The 18,460-nt window shown below is 45.3% G+C and overlaps 1 protein-coding gene across 13 annotated transcripts in view; it reads right to left on the bottom strand.

Annotated features, from left to right (window-relative positions):
* Positions 1–18,460, bottom strand: part of FHOD3 (formin homology 2 domain containing 3) — a 469,161-nt gene that overhangs the window by 175,959 nt on the left and 274,742 nt on the right. For all 13 annotated transcript variants that reach the window (XM_053902586.1, XM_053902585.1, XM_053902587.1 and 10 more), the window contains exons 6-7: positions 17,945–18,039; positions 2,458–2,569 (exon numbers count right to left, since the gene is read on the bottom strand). In XM_053902586.1, the coding sequence (XP_053758561.1) occupies positions 2,458–2,569; positions 17,945–18,039 (207 nt within the window). The remainder of the gene's footprint in view (positions 1–2,457; positions 2,570–17,944; positions 18,040–18,460) is intronic.

Below are 18,460 nucleotides of genomic sequence, written 5' to 3'. Positions count from 1 at the left end.
TTCCCAGCTGCTAGCACTCAGTAGCAGACAGATGGCAGTAGCTGCCAAGAAGTTAACAAATTTTATAGGCAGACCATCAAGTTGAGAAAACAATCCATTAGCTGCCCTTTTTTTTTTTTAATTGGGAAAAGATGGCCATCATTTCGTCTTGGGGAAGACAATGAAGAGAACAGAGAGCCTCGGGCTGGGCTGGTAGATGGGGTCTTAAATGTGGGTACCAAGCCCTGGGTGATCTCAAGATCATTCCTCTATCCACCGCCCCCTCGCCCCGCCCCCCGACAGCCTTCATGCAAAGTGAAGTCCGAGAAAGGAAACTCTAAGATCTCAACTAAATGAAGCCAAAGGAGGACCCCCAAGGCCATGAGAAGACTTATCCTTTGAATGCAGCCTCCGTGAGAATGGTACATGGGTCACCTGAAATCTAGGACAGGATAACAAGGAGTCTATTAACTGCCCCAAAGTAATCCCCAGATATAATTGGCAGATGGAGTATGACCCCTCCAAGGACCAATAAAAGGGTTCACCTCACTATCTTCCCATACACCCACCTTTGGCCCTAAACCTCATTAAATGGAAACAAACCCTGGTTTCTGAGCCACTGACTGTCTTCATCAAGGATTCTCAGCTGGTCCCATAATCTGCTCTTGGCCATAAGAGATTTAAAATCTGGCACCCAATGGAAACATGCTGCTGTAGAAAGAAACACACAGGCCTGCCCTGGTCTGGGATCCATCTTGCAGATTCACGGCCCCTGTCCATGCATGTGGGTTTGTCTCTCTCACACAACCTGTGATCCGCCATGCCTGGTGCTAACATCTGCCTGGGCATTTGTGGGAAAGGCATGGGAGCTCAATTTATGGCCCTAGATGGCTTTTATTAACTGATATTCCAACTTCCAAAGTAACTAGTGAGCTACTTTATTTCACCTGGAAGGTGAGTCTCTGAGCAATGCAGAACCAGAGACACAAATGGCTTGAATCAAAGAGTGCAGTTTAGGCCCCTTGTTTCTTCTTGACAGTTGTATCTCGGCCGATTTGTGGATAAAGTGTATGCACAGAAACACATAAACGAAACTCTAGGGAAATGCACCAACATGTTAACAATTATTTCTGTCTGTTGAGATTAGAGGTGATTTGTTATCATCTCCTTTATATTTTCCACATTTTCTACAGAGAGTATTACTGTTATAATCATAAAAAGAAAAAAAATGACATGAAGTTTTTGATTTTGAGTCTTAGTGGGGATGATAATAGTGGTAAATACTGTCCTACTGAGAGAACGACCCCCCAAAAGTTTTTAAAAGGACAAAACAAAAAGCCCCTAACATTTTAGTTTCAGGCTTCACAATATTATTGGAGCCACAGCATGTTATACACTAAACCAAATCCAAAGGCCTTTCTGTCATCAAGTATGTATGGAAGGCCCGCATGCTATGGGGCAGCTGTGAGCCTGGAAACCAAGAGGAGAGCCAAAGACCCTCAGGCCGGGCACACAGTCATGGGAAACATCAATGCAACAACACAGCAGAGAAGGGGACATACGGGGCTCTGAGTGCCCATGATGGACCTGAGATAGGGAAGGGACAATGCAGGCCAGCGGGGAGGAGGAGGGTGACAGGTGGACAGGGGCTGGGTGGTGAAGGGTCAGTTGCAGGGTTTGGACCTAATCCTATAGGCAGGGGGGGAAGCCACTGGCAGGGAAATAATAAGACAAAATTTGTGTCTCAGAAGACTTTTCCAACAGCAGAGGTGAGGGATGCCAAGTGATAGATGGTAAAGGCCCCCAGTAGGAAGGGCATGAGATGGAGGTAAGGAGGGGAGAAGATTCAAGAAACAGCTAAGGGTCAGAGCCAACAAACCAGCTGTGAGAGGAGGGGGAGAAAGGAACCAGGGTGACCTGGACAAGATGGGAAAAGGGGAGAAGGAGCTGGTTCTATGTGTTCAGTGGAGGGGGTGGGGACAGGGCATAAAAATAAGCTCAGGGTTGGGGCAGCTGGGTGGCTCAGTCAGCTGAGCATCTGACTTCAGCTCAGGTCATGATCTTGTGGTTGGTGGGTTCGAATCCCATGTCAGGCTCTGTGCTGACAGCTTAGAGCCTGGAGTCTGCTTCAGATTCTGTGTCTCCCGCTCTCTCTGCCCCTCCCCCACTCACTCTATGTCCCTCACAAATGAATAAATGTTAAAAAAAAATTAAAAATAAAACGACATAAGCTCAGGGTCTGACCTGTCCTGGACAAGCCCATGGGTGTTTTGTTTGTTTGGTGTGGTTCTTTTGGCACTGTTACAGTAGGTTCCATCCCTAATCTTTGTAGATGTACTATTCTAAAAAATACGTTTCCTGCAGTGGGGAGTTTGCACAATTGTTTGCACTCAGTTCTGTTTTGAACGTGTTAAAAATGGAAGCCTGCCTGCAGTAGACACTTTTGCCCTGATGCAACGGTCGATGGAGTCCACTTACCCCTTTTAGTGTCGACAGCAGAGACGGCCTGAATCAGAAGAGGTGCATTGGACTCCGAGTACTCCACAAAGACCAGCAGCAGCTTCAGGGCTGTCTTCACCACCAGGCGGAACTGCCCAGAGAAGAGAAAACCAACATGTAGCTCTGGATGGTCTGCAAACACCTGGAGGCAGGCTGGCACCTGGCACTTGCTCTGGCCGGGGAACTCTTCTCAGTGAGCACACGGAGGCCTTTGCTGGGTGCCTCAGAAACAGGAAGTAGAATTATGCTCACCTCACAGAGCAGGAAACGGAGGCACCGATTATCCTGCCTGACCCAGAAATAGAACTGGAATTTGAACCCAGGGCCTCTGGCTCCAGAGCCCATAGCCTGTGGTCTCTCGACCAACAAGGTAGCATAGCACTTGCCAGGTCGGTTGCTTCATTTTATCCAGCCTAGAACAGTGCGAGGTCACACTGCTCGTTTTTCTGGTGAGGAAGTGGACCCAGGAGGTTAAAGGACTTGCCCAAAGCCACACCACTCAGCTGAGGCAACTGGGAATCTGAACCAAGTCCCGTCCTGCTCAGCCCAGGGCACAGCATTAGTGAGGAGGCACCGTCAGCCCAGGGGCCTTCCCTGCACAGGTCACAGGTCGCCCGCCCAAACTCCCAAACCTCCCAGCTGAAGATCAGCTGGCCCTGGGGGCTACCTGGCAGCCTGGTGGGGGCAGGGGATTCCAGGTCACCTCCCTCCCAACCCTCTGGGGGCTCCTGCTGCAACTCATCACCTATAGTCTCTCTACCCTGAGCCTCGATTCCCTCCTAGAACCTCCTCCTAAAGGAACTCACCCACCAACTCTCTCCGGGAAATGGGGTCAAATCACGCATCTAAGAAACAAGGAGCTCACATCAACATACTAGGGACACATGTAGATCTTACTAGGAGCTTGGAACATCGTGCACTCCAGTGAATACTGGAAATTACCCTTGTTAGGGTTGCCACTGGCCTCCATGTTGACCAATCTGATGGTTACTTCTCTGCTCATTTCAACCCCTAACAGCACATGACACAATTGCTCCACTCCCTCCAAGGACCATTTCCTCTCACCCTGGCCAACCTCAGCCTCTTACCTGAGTGGCCACTCCTTTGCTGGCTCCTTCTAGAGTATCCAACCTCTAGGTGGGGGGAGGCCTCAGAGTTCACTCCTGCATTCTTTCCTTCTCTTTCCATACACTCCCTCTAAGTGATCCCTTCCAGTCTCTTGGCTTTAAATTCTGTCTACGACCTGATGCTAACTATTGCACTCCAGTCCTGACCAAATTCCCAGGCTCTGGCATCGCTCCTCATATGCTAACAAGTTCCTCAAATTCAGGTGGCCAAAAGAGAACCCTTGATCTCACGTGTGCTCATTCCATCCCGTCGACCATTCCAGCCTGCTCCCTCCACTCCCCATGTAGCATGAGGCCCTGCCACCCAGTGAGTGGCCAGTGGGGGGTCACCCTGTACTTCTCTCACCCCATCCCCACAGCAGATCCATCCACGAGGGCTGTCAGATCTTCCCTCAAGAACCACCCTGAATCCATCCACCTCTCTGCTTCTCTGTCCATCCTGGACCACTGTAAGAGCCTCTTAAGTAATTCCAGACTGGTCCCCACCTCCCCTGATGTCCAAATGGACAAAATTTAGCTGGAGTGACCACCACACTCTCAACCCTCCCTTCCCTGCCCACCGAGCTCAGGATGGAATCCACTCCCACAGCCTTTACAGCTTGGCCCACCTGTGACTCTCTTTCCTGCCCAGTGTGCTCCCTCCATCTACCCTTTTGCAGTCATGTGATGATGTGTTTTTAACCTACTAAAGCTTGTTCATGACTCGAGGCCTTCTCACTGGCTATTTTCTGCCCGGAATCAGTTACCACAGGACTGGCCTTTCCTTATCCTTCAGGTATGAAAAATTTCCCCTCATGGGAAATGCCTTCCTAACCCCCTTCATCCAAAAGGACTCCTTGGTGACTCTTACATCGGTGCATTATATTCTTCCCATCCTTTACCACGACCTGAAATTGCAACATATGCACCTGACCTTCCTCTACTGCCCCCAGCCAGGACATAAGCTACCTGGCGGCAGAGGTACTTTATGCAACACACCAGAAGTGTCATCTGTCCTGGAAAAGCTGACTGCTCAGGACTGCACGTGAGGCTTGTTCTTCGAATGCAGTCCCCTTCAGGTCACGTGGAGCACTCACCTTGGCCCGGGCTTCTATCCTCCACACCAGCCTAGTCCTCAGCAATACTGCCCACCCCCCATCCACCCACCGCAATCGTCTGGAGGGCAAGCAGTGCTTTCGGCTTCCATTCTAAACGTTACATCCTTACCACAATGAACACTGAATTCTTTAGAGGCCTTTGACCTCTTCAGAGGGTTTCTACTTTCATAACTTGAGTCCTGCATTCAGTCCCCTGCTCCCGGACTGAATTCCTGAGTATTTTTTTTTCAACCACAAGGCTGGGGGTAGAAGGGGAAGGCAAGGCATAATGAACTGTGCTATCTTTGTATGTTTAGAGCTACAGACATTTCTTCAAGTAAATAAAATCTAGCAAGCCCAGGCGACTTCCTCAGTGGGCGGCCTATTATTAAGTAGATTAAGCCTTCTCAGTGCCTTCCTGGGCAAGATCTGGGCTGCTGCCCTCCTCACTCCCCACCCTGCAGGGGCCCTCTCACATCCCTCTCATCAGTGTTCCTCCTGAGCATCTCTGTGGTCACAAGATCTTGGCCAACACAGTCCCAGGGACCCAGAACCCCTTAGCCACTCTCCCTTATGAAGCTTATTTTAAGAAACCACTGTTTTCTAGCAAAGTCTTTTTTTTTTTTTTTTTTTTTTTTTTTTTTGGTTTCAACATGTCTATTCATGTCTACTTCTCCTTTGCTGTAAAGGTTCTGTTTGGAGTTCTTTTGGCATTGTATTTGTGTTTAAAAAAAAAAATCCCAAACTCTTCTGATTCACGATTTTAGGCTTCTATGAAATTGGCTTCTATTGAGCCTAAGTGTGTATTTGTGTGTGTTTGGAAGCCTTACTCTGTGAAATTAATAACAAACATGTTCGATAGTTAAACTACTTTAGAAAAAAGAGCAGAATGTGAATTTATGGAAATGCATGGTACTAATTGCAAGCATGTCCTAACTAATCACCAAATACGTCCAGCAGGACTTCTCCCCAGAAATACCTTATTAGCATTACTGTAGAGACTTGAAAGTAATAAAAGCACATGACTTTAAAAGGTTTCTACATCAACCCTTATTTATCCAGAAATCATTTCATTTGATGCCCACAAGTATCTGGAATGCAGTCAAAACCCTCCAAAGCTTTGGAACAGCCACAGTGGAGGCCACACACCCATCCCTCCAAGTCCAAACACGCTGCTCATCTCAAAGCTCTTAAAAATCTACTCTAGGTTCCACTGCACTTATCTTGGACACATCCTAATAGAAATGGCTATGGGGATTGCCAGCCCGTATCCACTGGGAAGGGACGAACCACAGGACGGTGACAGGTAAGGAGAGGCAGGCCCAGCATGGCGGCAAGAGCAAGGACCGTGAATGAGGAAGGTGGGAACAGGTGACACAGGTGTCCGTGCACACACACCATGGCATGGCTCAGCCACTGAAAGCCCCTCAAAGGGACAAGGCGGCGTCCCTGCAATATGAGCTGGATTTTCAGCTCTGCCCCGTGCTCCTTCATGTTCTAATGACACGTTCCAATGCAGTGACTCACAGGCTCACGCACTTGCCCATCTGTCTACGACCGAAGGAATATCAGTAAGAATTGATTCTCATTCTGAAGGTACATCAATCACATGAGAAGGTGAAGCAACCAGTCATAAAACAGTTACATGAGTACAGGGCAAAAAGGAGTCCGTCTGAAAAGCAGCGGCTGTAAGACAAATGGGCAAGTTCCTCGCGCACCTGGAGGATCAGAGGGGCCACCCGTGAAGGCTACCAAGGAAGAAATTCAGAACACGGATGGTGGTGGAAGGGCTGACCCCATTTAAGGTCCCTCCTGCCCCAAGATGCTGTGCTGCTTCTTTGACAATGTTGAGTGCTTTCCAGATGCCCACCACCTGTGAGGGAGTGAGAAAGTCATGGCCCTGCCTTCAAGGGCATGGTCATCTCACCGCTGAGAGAAGACTCAAAATACCTCCACACCACATGATTGAACATTATCTGCACAGGCACTCAGAGCCAGGCTGCTGAGGACAGAGAGCACTTGCCAGAAGACAGCCGTTTACAGTGGGGAGGGAGAGTCGGGGGAACAGGGTCGGAGCTGATCCAGCCGCCTGTGGGCTTCCGTGCAACACAAGAGCTGTGTGTCAGCCTTTGGGATCGTACTCCCGCAAATAATCCCACTCCCTTAGGGACAGAGGGAGCACACCGGGGGTCCAGATTCAGCCTTTGAGCTACACGTTACCTACATTTTCTGTAATTACATGCTAGGGGATCCCAGTGCTCTATTTTAACACTGTCCATTATAATAAACTATGCTTCATATCGCTTTAAAACACGTAGCTAAATCATAGTCTTTAACAGGACTCTAGACAACCCCTGTGTTACAAGGGCAGGATGAGAACAGGCGGCCAGCTGTGAATTGTGCTCCTCATAAGTATTTAGCACACTTTGGGGGCGACAGGGCTGAGGTTTACTTTCAGCTGCAACCATCATCTTGCACTCTGTTCTTACTCAGCATAAAATAGAAGCCATGAACCTTCAGGGGAACAGAGCTGCCCCAGGGATGTAACATTTGTCAGGTCAAGCCTCTGTCTGGGGACTGAGCCTCCGGGTTCCATAAACGACTTGGGGATCCAATGTCACCTCCATGCCAGGAAGCTGGGCCTGGGGGAGGGGTGGCAGGATACTGTTGACATAGGACTTTCCCTTTTTTTTATTTTCTGGGCCAACCCACAGAGAGGGTGTGGAGTCAGCCAGTACAGAACCCGGGCAGCTGCGTTTTAGATAAAATATAACTACCAGATGTACAGAAAAGGCATAAAAGCCAGTTTCTCAATAATTTTGCACATTAGAGCAAACGAACTCCCTTTGTGTTTTATTGTACTTAGAGAAACACAAGAACTATACTTAGAAGGTCAAATATGCTGCTTATTAGGTAGAAATAAAAGTATTCCAAACAAAATTTCCAAATTCCTACTCTTCTAAAAATTCAACAACCATAAAAAGAAAACAATTTCCAAACCTCAGGATTTAAATTACAAAGGGGGTTAGAAAAACATGCTTCATTCTATTTGTTTCATTTTCCACTAAAAAGCATAGATACATGTTCTGGAAGTGGATGCTGGTTATTAAAACTGAATTAGAAATTGGTAAGATAACTTGACTTATAAAGCTTTGCCACATTGGTTACCAGGTTACCAGAACTAAGAATATACGGGCTGTTTTTTTTTTAATTTTTTTAATGTTTTTATTATTTATTTTTGAGAGAGAGACAGAGCATGAGCAGGGGAGGGGCAGACAGAGAGAGAGGCACAGAATCTGAAGAAGGCTCCAGGCTCTGAGCCGTCCGCACAGAGCCCAATGCGGGGCTCGAACTCACAGAGTGTGAGATCACGACCTGAGCGAAGTCGGATGCCCAACCAACTGAGCCACCCAGGCACCCTGAATATATGGACTATTTTAACAACAACAAAGAGTCAAGCGACTTAAGATACTTTTAAGTCCTTCACACTTAAATACTTTATCCCAATGACATATCCTTGAGCTCAGAATCCCTAAGCCAGGAGTTCAGAATCCCTGAGCCAGAAGCTCAGAATGGGCCCTGGAGCCTTTGTAACTGGTTATCAAACAGTCCAACAGATACCTCTGACCCTGTATCTGTCCCCTTCTAAGATGCTGCCTGCAAAATGAACTGGGTCTGGTCAGAAATACAGTGTGGGCCCAGGCAGATTACGGGAGTACAGAAGTCTGGGCCAGGGCTTTGTAGGTATCTGGCACAGGGAGAGGCATGTAGAGACCAGGGCTGGTGCCTCTGCCTGGACAGGAAGTCACCTGCACTAAATCCATGTGCTATGGCCTCCAGGCCTGATGGCTGACCTCCTTATGACCTGATGGAATTTGCAGAAAGGGAACCAAACTACATTTGTGATTCATGTAGTAGCCAAGTTTGAGTCTGGGAACCCTGTAAGTGTTTACGAGCTAACGGAGAGGAAATCTTGCAGAATGTAACACAGCAGAGTATTCAGAAGTAATTAAATATCAAAATAATAAAAAATGCTACCAGTGAACATTTTCTTTCTATTGAGATAAACTTCTGGGGCTTAGCAGGAGGTTTCTTTAAAGAACAATGAATAAAAGTGGACAAGGTCAGAAAACACCCCCTTTGCTAACTCTCTCTTAGGATACTCAGTGTAATTATGAAGAGTTAGTTGATATGAGGGAACATATATCCACTGATATTGTTAACTAAGGAATACCAAAGCCTCCACACTAAACTACTGCCTTAAAGAACACCCTGGTAACATCTGCCAAATGAAGGAGGGAAATCAACAACTTTGGATACTTGTCCCGTTAGTGACATCCCTACTCTCAGATGCAAAATCTCATGTTCTAGAAGGCTACCTAACCTGTCACACGACTAATTTCTGAAAGACGTCAAAAGAAAACACAAAGGCCAATCTGATTCTTTCTGCTCTACTATGGGGAGTCCCATCTTTCCCTCCGGTGCAAACACATAAGCCTTGGGGAAATGCTACAAATATTCTCTCACAAGCTATAATCAAGGTTAAAGAGATTTCCTAAGTAAATAATCAGCCCTGGAAACATGACAGAGGACACCACAGCCAGCTCCCATCTCCTTAGAGTGGGTGGAGGAGGGCTGGCCGGTGGAGAAAGGCTGTGGGGAGCAGGGTTAGCAGTGCTGGCAAAAGCAAACCTGAGCTGATAGGGCCACTCCCAGGCTGGCTCGCAAAAGCCGACACTTCCTCCGGTTCTCCAGCCCATCCAACTCTCCCAGAGCGTTGCTTCCCGAGGAACAGCACATGGGCTGCTCTGGGATGTCTGCATCACCCCCAGATATTCTCCCGTCTTAGAACCACCCATCCCTAGTCTCTCCAGAATCTAGAACACAGCTGCTAGTCCTTGACCAAATGCCCTAAAAAGGCAGAAGGGTCAAAGTCCCCTTGCTTCTGTTTCTCTTGTTCATGGGGGATCTTGCTTGCAGAAATTAGTAAGCTACAATTCCAGGTTATCCACAAGCCTCTTTAGAGTTATGGTTCCTACTGCCTATCAGCTCCCTGAAGATGATCATCTCAAAGTGGATTAAAGACACTGCTGTCCAGTCCTGTGGCTGGAGAGCCTTTCTGGACCAGATCCCCTCGGCACGCTGGCTCCTGTAAGGTCTGGCTTGAATCTCTGGTCTCTCTCCCTGACATCTTCATAAAATAACAATGAGTCAAACTAGGTCTTCTCTTTTTTTTTTTTCTTTTTCTTGCACTGAGATTATCCTCATATGGACATCCAAGAGATCATATAGGTGAGAATTAGTTTTCCAGCCATATGTACCCAAATAACCAGAAGGACAGCAACAGCCCTAAGGAGAAGAGAGCCCTTTGTGTCCCCTATCTCTCTAACACAAATATTACTTAAACATTCCATCGAAACTTGTATAATTTTTAAAATTCTTACCTAACGGAACAACGATAAACATGGAAAAATATTCAAACACAACTTCATTTACTAAACATGTTAACATCAAGTTAGTAACAAAGCTCTTTAAATGCTATAGCATCAAACAAATTGATTAACACAAGAAAAGCCCAATGAATTTAGTACATTTCTGTAACTATTACATAAGCATTTAACATGTTTTTAAAATAGCATGATGACCCAGGAAAATGCTTGTAATATAGTGTTAACTATGTAATAACGTTTTAAAAAATTAGAAGAAAATGTACAAAGTTAGTCGTTGAATCTATATAGAAGTATTTCAGGTGATTTTTTTCTCTTCTTGTATTTCTAAAGTTTTATACAAAGAGTATATTACACTTATGATCATAAAAAAAAATCAAAGTTTTACAAACGCGAAGTCCTCATGCCTGCTGTCAAGAAAGTAAGCAATCAACAGGGGTGCCTGGGTGGCTCAGTAGGTTAAGCATCCAACTCTTGATTTAGACTCAGGTCATGATCTCACATTTCTTGAGTTTGAGCCCCACATCAGGCTCTGCACTGACTGTGCAGAGCCTGCTTGGGATTCTCTCTCCGCCTCTCTCTCTCTCTCTCTCAAAAATAAATAAACTTAAAAAAAAAAAAGAAACTAAGCAATCAACAGACAGATTTAACTTAACTTTGGAACTCTATGATGTACAACAATCGATATGTTAAAAACTCTGCTGGAAAAGCTGGACAATGTGCATGAACAAATGAGAAATTTCAGTGGAGGGAAACTAGAAAGAGTCAGATGGAAATGCTAGAAATAATAAGCACTGTAAAAGACATAAAGAATGTATTTCTGAAGCTCATCAGGAAGACTTAACGAAGACAAGCTGAGCAAAGACAACAGAAACTTCCCAAGATGCAACAGAGGAAAAGAGAGTGAATCAGTTTTAACCATGTGAAGCATATTTTGATGTCAATCACAGACGACACTTTAAAGCCCCAAACTTTCCCTTCCCGGACAGAAGCCAGATGCAAGAACATCTTAATAAGCATCCTGCTGAAGGGAAAATGATTCTAATGAAGGTACACAATCTCAATTTCTTCATGTCAAGCTCCAAAGATGCAGAAATTAAGAATCTTGGAAAACTATGTCCCTCAAACAATAGCACATCTGATGCTCCATTGGAGGGATAACAGGTATTCAAATAATGGCTTATCAACATGGCAACTATATTTTACTTTTCACATTTGAGCATATAAATTAATATACTCCTGCATAATACTTTTAAGAATAAGTGAGCATAACATGTGACGTTCTGAGAATTTACAATGCAGGCATCTCACACAATGCAAAGTTCATGTCCCAATTTTCAGAAAGAAGGATTATAGATGAAGCTGAAAAATTTATATCCTACACTTCATTAAACCTTCTAACTGATCCCTGGCAACATGCTCCAAAGGCTTTCTGGATGAAAGTCTCATAAGCACTTAGAAAAGAGAGAGAGACACCTGGGACCAGCAGTTTCCAGGTGAGCAGGTTCTGGCAAGCTGAGGCCACCTCCTTCTTTAAACAGGAGGTTGAGGGAAAAGAGGTGAGGGAAAAGAGATGTTGATTTACAACACTGGACACTTGTTTGCAGATACAATGCTCAGTGTTCTACCTATTCTTCACTATTATTATCCCCATTTTATCATTTATTAAACCCATTCTATAGATGAAAAAGCAATCCACCCAAAGGATCATACAAGTGTATTTGGTCTCAGGGATCTGCACTTAACAGCAGATGCAGCATACGTTGACTTTGGCTTTGGAACTCAATGAAGAAATGAGGCTGGATGATCAGAGTTCAGCACCTTCCCACTAAAATGGTCTAAAAATGACTATCAGTGCCAACCTGCAAGCTGCACGGGCTTATGCATTCCTTGGCTATATCGATGTTTTGGTTAATGGCAGAGAAATTCTGCTCATTAAATTTATGTTAAATAAAACTAGGACTGGGGCGCCTGGGTGGCTCAGTTGGTCGAGTGCCAACTTTGGCTCAGGTCATGATCTCCCAGTTTGTGGGTTCAAGTCCTGCATCGGGCTCTATGCTGACAGCTCTGAGCCTGGAGCCTGCTTCAGATTCTGTGTCTCCCTCTCTCTCTGCCTCTCCCCTGCTCGTTCTCTTGCTCGCTCTCTCTCTCTCAAAAATAAACTAAAAAAATTTTTTTAAACAAAAACAAAAACCCTAGGATTAACAGTTAACATGATGAATAGCCAAAGCAAAATGCAAAATCATCTTAAGGCTGGAACTCTGATGATACCAACGGGGAAAAAATGCAAAGCTCGGCATCTAGGTGTAAGTCAATCACAGAGATGCAGAATGGAAGAAGCTGGCATATCAAAAACAAAAACCCTGGGAAGTTTAGGGCATCATCAGTCTAATTTGAGCTAGTACCCAGGGCTGCCGGTGAAAAGCCTAATCAATCAAAAGTGGGATGTGTAGAAGAAGGATGCTATATCCAGTATGGTGAGGAACTGCAAATTATGTCACCAACGACTATCTGTGGAAACAATCAAGCTGAGCTTGGACAGAGTGACATGCTAACTGCCTTTAAATACTCAAAGAGTTTCCAGGGAGGAAGTGACATTGTGTTGCTCCAGAAAGCAGTGCATGGTGTTTGTTTAACACAACAAGAGGCATCCCTGGAAAACCCACAAGGAGGCGGGGTTTTTCGTTTTTTTTAAATTTACATCCAAGTGAGTTAACATCTAGTGCAACAATTTCAGGAGTAGATTCATTAATGCCCCTCGCCCATTTAGCCCCCCCCCCCCACAACCCCTCCAGTAACCCTCTGGTTGTTCTCCATATTTATGAGTCTGTTATGTTTCATCCCTCTCCCTGTTTTTATATTATTTTTGCTTCCCTTCCCTTATGTTCATCTGTTTTGTATCCTAAAGTCCTCATATGAGTGAAGTCATATGATTTTTGTCTTTCTCTAATTTCACTTAGCATAATACCCTCTAGTTCCATCCACATAGTTGTGAATGGCAAGATTTCATTCTTTTTGACTGCCAAGTAATACTCCATTGTGTGTGTGTGTGTGTGTGTGTGTGTGTGTGTGTGTGTGTGTGTGTGTATACACACACCACATCTTCTTTATCCATTCATCCATCGATGGACATTTGGGCTCTTTCCCTACTTTGGCTATTGTTGATAGTGCTTCTGTAAACACTGTGATGCATGTGTCCCTTCAAAACAGCACACCTGTATCCATTCAATAAATACCTAGTAGTGCAACTGCTGGGTTGTAGGGTAGGTTTATTTTTAATTTTTTGAGGAACTTCCATACTGTTTTCCAGAGTGGCTGTACCACTTTGCAGTCGGTGTGGTCTGTTTAACATCAGAGAGGTGGACGCGGGTCCCAGGAAGGAAGGCTTCCCACCAATTCCAGGGCCCAACAGTAACACTCCCTCTGCCTCTAGAAGTATCAGGAATGTGGCTGGTGAACATCAGTAACATCTTTAACAAGACTTCACCATTTCTTCAAGGCCAGGATTCCATGTTATGTTACGTAACTCAAAAAGAGCTTCAGATCTCACTCATATGTGGGGCATCTGATGGATCAGATGCCATGCCAAGGGCTTGAGACCAAAGGGTGCACTCAATCTCCTCCCCTCCTCCTGGAGCAAATGGCACTATGGAGGAACCAGCTTAGCTGCCCTTGTGGACACTGCCTTCACCTCAAAACCAGCAATGTCAGGTGCCTGGATGGCTCAGTTGCTTGAGCGTCCGACTTCAGCTCAGGTCATGATCTCACAGTTCGTGAGTTCAAGCCCCAAGTCAGGCTCTGTGCTGACAGCTCGGAGCCTGGAGCCTGCTTCAGATTCTGTGTCTCCCCCTCTCTCTGCCCCTCCCCTGCTCACTTGGTCTCTCTCTCTCTCTCAGAAATAAGCATTAAAAAAAAACAAAAAACAAAAAAATAGTATGTCAAAGCTCTCCTGCCAACGAATCTCAATGTCCAACTTCTCTATTCCTACCAGAGGCAATGCCAGATTCCTGGCCACTCCGATTCAAAGCTGTGACCCTATCTTTGCTTTTACTTATCTATATCCAGAAACCCAAATAGAGGAAGTTATTCCTCAAGATGTCCCCATATCTCCATTATTCGGTTTCCCCTGCAACTTGCAACCAGGTGTCACCACCTCACAGCTTTGCTACTGTGCGAGCATGCCTACCTCCAAACCATCAAAAAGGAAGTCCAGAGATCTGTGATCAGCAACCTGGGGCACAGCTGAAAAAAATTAGATTCCGTGGGGGTAGGGGCAGAAAAAGAAAGAGCAGGCTGAGCCAAGGTGGACAGCAATCCAGAGAGGGAAGTTTCCATGACTACAACAAGAGGCATCCCTGGAGAACCCACAAGGAGGTGGGGGACCCTGGGCCTCCCCCATAGGCCAGAAGGAGATCTATAAAGAGAGACAGACTTTCTGTGTTAGAGCGACGAAAGGCCATGCTGTACAAGCTGAATCATTTCACCCCAATTTATTGGACTTCAGATGTATGAAGAGAAAAAATTCCATACTGTGTGAGAAGTCAAGAGATGGGCATCTTCTCCCTACCTCTGACTGTGGAGTTTAAAGACGGGCTTTTGTAAATAAAATGAAACACTTTATTGAAAACACTTTCTTTTCTTTCTTTTTAAAAAGTAATTATTTGGCTGCAAATGCATAATTTTCTCCTCTGGCTATGAGTCTCAAATATCTGCAAATATGCATTGCATAATGACCCTCTGGCAGGCTGCAAAATCACATCTTGTTGCCTTTCATGGAAGGAAAATGAACAATTATGAAAACAGAAGGACAAGGTTTCTCTAACCCAAGATTTCATTTATCAGCTCCATTCCTGTTTAAGGCCAAAACAATACGAACTCAAGGTAAACCTTTTAGGTTCTGAGAAATCAGACTCTTAGTCAAAAGAAAGCCCTAGGACCGCTGGCTTTCCAGATTTCTTAATTTGAACTTGGAAAACCTATGTGTAAGGAGGGGACAGAGGCTTCCTTCCCCAAACCTAAAGGTCTCAGGTCTGTGCACCCATGTTTCTTGCAGATACCTTACTATCTAGACCTGGGGGTAAGGGGGATGTCAGGGGCCTCCATTACTGGTTTTGCAAATAAGAGGTGATCTCATCAGAACTACACTGAAAATCAATCTGCTGGCTGCTCCCACTGCTGACTTTCAGCCACCAGCCTGGAACTGAGCACATCCTGCAGAACAGAGCAAGTCCTTTAGCTGACATCACAGCGGGTGGATATAGGCTGCGAGTCACCCATGGTCCCCCTTCTAACAACACTGTAAGTTCCAAGGCTCAGGCTGACCATGGGCTCTATTTTCTTGTCCTCATAGTGACCGGCTCAGTGCTGAGCACAGGAGCTGGAGACTACTATGGACCCTCCTTTGAAAAATCAAAGATGGAGAAAAAACCAGCACCGATCCAGTGCCGATGCCCCATGTGGCTGGGGAGGAGGAGAACACTCCACCTCAGACAGAGGCCTCGGGGAGAGATGCCCAGGGTCACGAACACTATGTGAAAGGAGGCTGGAAAAGCATAATTCCTACAAACTTATTCTTGAAGGCTTCTAATTTTAGGATTTCTCCATGTTACACAGAAATGCAAGAAGGAGGTTCCTTTCATTTGCTTTTCTTAAAAGAATGATTCCAAAGCAAAATCAACAGCATGGTGTTGCAATACCAAAGACTGAGTACTCCTCCCATCTACTGAGCAGAGAAATGATCACTGTTGGGCCTGTTTCCTCTTTCTCTTGTCCCCTTTTTCTTTTCCTCCCCTGGGATCTCTCCTCTCACTTTTCTCCATCTCCCTGTCTTCCCTCCGTGACATTCCCTCTGTATCCTCGCTTCTTTTCTACCGACCCACCACCTAGATCTTGCCTTTGCTCTATGCCCTTCTTGCTGATGAGCTAAAAGATGGTCACTTTTCCTACTGTAAGTATGTTAGGTTTTATTTCCTTTTAGAAATAGAGCTGGCTATTGGTGTTTTATCATGACTATAAATAAAGCTATAAAGATTTATTTGTCTCTAACATGTACCAAAAGTCCATTTCTATCACAGAATCTCTTCCCATCTCCCTAGATTGTGGGGTCTTCGAGACCATCCAGGGAGCCTTGGGAAGGGAGCAGTTTCCAAATGAACATGAAGCTTGGGGAGGGTTCCCAGCATAAGAAAAAAAACAGAAAACACTGAAACAGGATATGAGATATAAATCTTCCCTCAGCCTGGCTAAATCAACCTAGTAAAGCCAGCATTTCATTCAGCATCTAAGCTCACCTACAGCAGTTTGTAAATAGATTCATTTCCATTTTCCATAAGAAAACAAAACCAAAAACAAGAGAGAGAGAGAGAGGAGAAAAAATTATTAGTCTTCTGAGAGAAACCATGGCTATTTCTATTATGAAATGGGGAAAAAAATCGATCATCAATAATATGAGAAAAAGGAAAACTGAGAAGGAGATGTAAGGGTCAACCAAGGATCTGGGATGCAATGAGTCCTGCGTATCGGTGCCATCCACAGAGAAAAGGCCCTTCTCACGACACAAGGGCACCATCACCAGGACGATAGTCTGTAAGGACAATAAACCTCAAATGGAATCTGTTCTCGACACAAAGTCAAATCAGGGCTGAGTGTTCCTGAAGCACAGCAGAGTCTTTGGGAAGCAGGTAACAGGAGAGGTCAGGCCAAGGGATAAGACTCACCACCATGAGCTCGTTGCTGGCGCACACCAGCCTTGAGTGGCTCGCCAGAGTGGCGGTGGCAGTGAGGACAGGGATGGGAGCCCTTTAGGCTGACCACGTGCTCTCCAGAGACCGCCCCCCCCAGAACATTATGTTGATTCTGTGACCTGTGCAAGTCCTCTAGTTGCCCCATGCAGGCCCTCTAGTTGCCCCTCTGCCTGACCCTGTTGCCCACTATAGTCAATTTCATCTCCTCCATGCTGCCCCACCCCACCCTCGCCCCAAAAGCTGACCACACTCCAGCCTGATCCACTTGTACCTACTCAGGACAGGATCCCTTCTTACTCTTCCTCAATCCCCCCTCCAAACGGCCGCCTGAGGATGCAGGGAGGACCACGTCAGAGCCTTGCCCAGCTCAAGTGACGGGGTAGGTCTGCCTTGTTGGGGCACTTCCCGAGTGTGGGGCTCACAGCCAAGTCCTGGATGGATCAGGTTATCACGTGCCAAGATCCATGGGGGAAATCAGAGGATTCTCCCAACTAAGCACTCTTTTTCTCAACTACAAAATGGGGATGATGTTATTTATCTCATCACGGTCTCATTTATCTCATCACGGATTAAAGGAGATAATGCTTATAAAACACCTACTATGGTGCCTGGGGCCTGGTCAATCTTTACTAACTGCTACTTTTATAACTGATGGTAGAGTTGAAAGGTGGTCTCAAATTCCTTCAACTACACAGAAGAATATGCACATACATATGCCCAACACACACATATGTCCTTATGTAACTGAACATAAATGAACATGAAATGAAACAGATAAGATTGATACTATATCTCTAGCACAATTTTTAAATTAAACATTAAAAACTAGAGGTGCCAAAAGCATCTGATTAAAGCTTGAAAGAAGAGAACATAAAATGCATTAAAAATTCATAAACTTTTTGCAATTTGAAGGTATTTTAAAATCTGTAAAATAGTCATCCTCACTTCTACTGTTACAAGGCTGGAACCAAGCTAAATAGAATTTCTTTCCACAAAGCCATCTCAGAGAAAACAAAAAGAAAGGTATATGATATGCAAACTGAATTAAAAGTTCGACCATAACCTTCTCTTACCTTTGACCCAATGAGAGTGTACAGCCACTGAATGGTTTCATTGTGGTTTATTACTCCATTCATCCCATCCACATACAACATAATCTGGCCCAAAGCTACAGAAGAGAAAAGGGAGGAGAAGTTATGGTTTTACATGTATATGCAATCTTCAGTGATCATAATGTCGGTTGAGATTTTCATATTTTAAGTACACGGTGTGTTACAAACTGAATCTGAAGAGATTTCCTGAGCTCTTCTGAAATTAGCTAAATCTCATCTCAGAGAGAAAGTCTTGACCGTGGCAGAGGAAGCAAGGGCTATTCCTGGTGTCCGGAAGATGCAATTAAGGTACCAAATACAGTGATTGTTGTTTCTGTGTGTCTTGATGCATAAATGCATGCTTTTATGTTTCTATATCTGTGTGCAGTCCCAGACGGGGCAGCCATACCCCCAGGACGGTGTCTGGATTGTGGCCTCCCACTGGGTCCAAGAGGAAAAATCAAGTTTTTAAAAGCAACCTGGCAGGTCTCAGGTGCT

This window comes from Panthera pardus, unplaced genomic scaffold (assembly GCF_024362965.1).
Source record: "Panthera pardus isolate Hobbes unplaced genomic scaffold, ASM2436296v1 HiC_scaffold_15, whole genome shotgun sequence".
Lineage (NCBI taxonomy): Eukaryota > Metazoa > Chordata > Mammalia > Carnivora > Felidae > Panthera > Panthera pardus.
The sequence above is the reverse complement of the archived record's forward strand: the minus strand, read 5'-3'. Positions and strand labels throughout refer to the sequence as shown.